We start from the raw sequence: 2,613 nt of genomic DNA on the forward strand, positions 1-2,613 counted from the left end.
CCGCTGCTGCTCCCCGAGCTGCTGCGGCTGCTGCTGCGGCTGCTGCGGCTGCTGCGGCTGCTGCTGCTGCTGCTGCTGCTGCTGCTGCTTCCGCCGCTCTGGCTGCTGCTGCTCGCCACGCTCTCCTCCTCGGCGTCCACCAAAGGCTGCCATTCAGGCTTCTCCAGAAGGAAGCTGGGGTGCTCGCTCGTAGCCCAGTTCACGGTGCTGCTGCTGCGACTCGGGTTGCTGATGCTGTGGTTGCTCATGCTGCCGTTGCTGCTGTTCGCGCCCAATGACGGGACATGACCTTCACTAGGCAAGACGCTCCCAGATAAGGAGGGCGTTATGCCCATTTGCCCTGCAGCGTAAGCAGCCGCCGCTGCTGCTGCTGCAGTCGACGCAGCCGATGCTCCCGCTGCTGCCATTGTTGCTGCTGCTGCGTTCCCCGCAGCAGCAGCACCCGCTGCTGTTGCCGCTACCTCTGCAGCATGCTTTTGCAAGAATACGTCAAAGGGCTCCTGAGAGCCCTGCAATCTCATCTGCAGCCACTTGTCGGCCGCCACTTGCAAATGTGGAAGTTCATACTGCTGTTGCTGCTGCTGTTGCCGCAGTTGCTGCTGCAGCTGCTGCTGCTGTTGTTGCTGCAGTGCTCCGCTCTCAAAGTGCACCTGACGCATAGGACCACTAAAGTTGTTTCGCGCCACTAACTGAGGCTGCTGCAGCGTCCGCGTTGCTTCCTCGGCAAGGGTGGCCTGGGACAGCACAGCAGCAGCAGCGGCAGCTTGCTGCTGCTGCTGCTGCTGCTGCTGTTGTTGCAGGATGGCCACTTCGTGTTGCAGTTGGGACTGGCGCTGGCGCTCCTGCTGCGCGGCCGCCAGTGCTTGATGCATTGCAAGCTGTTGCTGATACTGAGCAGTAGAAGCAACAGAAGCAACAGAAGGGGCAGATGTACCAGAAGCAGCAGAAGTGGTGGGGGTGAGCTGCTGCAGTGGATCACGAGCGAAAGGTGCATCAGAAGCAATGGGATTTTGCTGCTGCAGAAGAAGCTGTTGCTCTACCTGAGACGCTTGCTGTGGCTGCTGCTGCCGCGGAGGGAATTCTACATGCTGCAGTAGTTGCTGCTGCGCATGCTGTTGCATATGCCTGTGCAGCGCGCACTGATGTTCCAGGTGAAGCTGCTGCATTTGCTGCTGCTCCAGCTGATGTTGCTCCTGCATTTGCTGCAGCAGCTGCTGCTGGAGCGTCTGTTGCCGTGGCAGTTCCTGCTGAAGCCGTGCCTGTTGCTGCCGTTGCTGCTCGTCTCGCACATGTTCCTGCAGTTGTGCTGACTGAGAGATATGTGCGTGCTGCTGCTGCTGCGGCTGCACGTGGTGTTGCTGCAGCTCGTGCTGCTCTTGCCGCCCCTGGTGCACGTGCTGCTGCAGGTGCTCCTGTTGATGTTGCTGCTGCAGCGCTTGTGGATGTTGCCCCCATTTGTGTTGCTCCAGTAACTGTTGCCCTTCACGCTGCTGCTGCTGCTGTTGCTGAAGTTGCACTACTTCGTCGGGTTGCTGCTGCAGTACCGGCTGGCGAAGGGCTTGCGCGTTCACTAGCAGCGGCTGCTGCTGCCGCTGCTGCTGCTGCTGCTGGTGTTGCAAGAGCGCCTCCTGTGGCTGCATGAAGGGGAGACTTCCAGACGGCAAGGCAGGATTCAGCTCAGGAAATGCTGCTAGTGCTGCTGCTGGAGCTGCTGCTGGCGCTAAACCCCCAATTGGGGCTTGCAGCTGACTCGCAGCTGTGGCTCTTTGCTGCAGCGTATGGGGGAGAGGCGCAGCAGGAGTGATCCCTGCGGCTTGTTGCTTCTGCGCTGCTGCTGCGAGCTGAAGCTGCTGCTGCTGCAGCCACAGTTGCTGCTGCTGTAGCTCTTGGTCCTTCTGTTGCTGAACTTGCTGCTGAACTTTAGCAGCTGCAGCTGCTGCTGCCGCCGCTGCTGCTGCCTCTGTTGCTTCTGCCTCTGCCACTGACCCCAACTCTACTGGCATAATGGCTACAGAAGGGCCTCGATCAAGTATCTTGGGCGCCACATGCGGCTTCTGCTGCGCCAGCAGCTGCTGCTCCTGCAGTTGCTGCTGCTGCTGCTGCGGGATGAGCCCAAGAGGAACACTGTCAGGTGAAGGTATATTACCCCACGTCCGCCCTAACTCTGCTGCACCAGCTGCTGCTGGCATTTGCTGCGCCAACGAAATGTTGCTGCTGTTAAGGTGCCTCGCACCAATGTTCTGGATGTTTCCAGCGTTATCTGTGCAGGTGCGGTTTCGGATGTTTTCTGCTGCTGCTGCTGCTGCTGCTGATGCTGCTGCGGCATCCAACTCATCTGCTGCTGCTGCTGCTGCCTCAAGTACTCCCGCGCCGAAAAAAGCCGAAGAACCGTCGAGAGATCCTCTGCTGCCGAGTTCTCCTGAGCCCCTGCGGCCGCTAGCAAAGTTGCTGCCACTGTTGCTGCTACTATTGCTGCTGCTGCTGCTGCTGCCGACCCCACCACCCAGAACAGCATCACTGCGAAGGACAGGCACACTGGAAGGACCCACGAGCCACCTCAACGGGTCTTCAGGGCCCCCCGCCACAGCAGGCAGGGGGGCCCCCGCCAGTGGC

The 2,613-nt window shown here is 60.3% G+C and overlaps 1 protein-coding gene across 1 annotated transcript in view; it reads right to left on the bottom strand.

The window, feature by feature from the left end:
• ENH_00010450 (hypothetical protein) overlaps positions 1-2,613 on the bottom strand; it is a gene marked incomplete at both ends in the record, with an annotated part of 5,308 nt that continues 2,695 nt past the window's right edge. Inside the window, one exon of the mRNA XM_013584195.1 lies at positions 1-2,566. Within this exon, the coding sequence (XP_013439649.1) occupies positions 1-2,566 (2,566 nt within the window). The remainder of the gene's footprint in view (positions 2,567-2,613) is intronic.

The sequence above is a fragment of the Eimeria necatrix genome, genomic scaffold (genome assembly GCF_000499385.1).
Source record: "Eimeria necatrix Houghton genomic scaffold, Enh_scaff130, whole genome shotgun sequence".
NCBI lineage: Eukaryota > Apicomplexa > Conoidasida > Eucoccidiorida > Eimeriidae > Eimeria > Eimeria necatrix.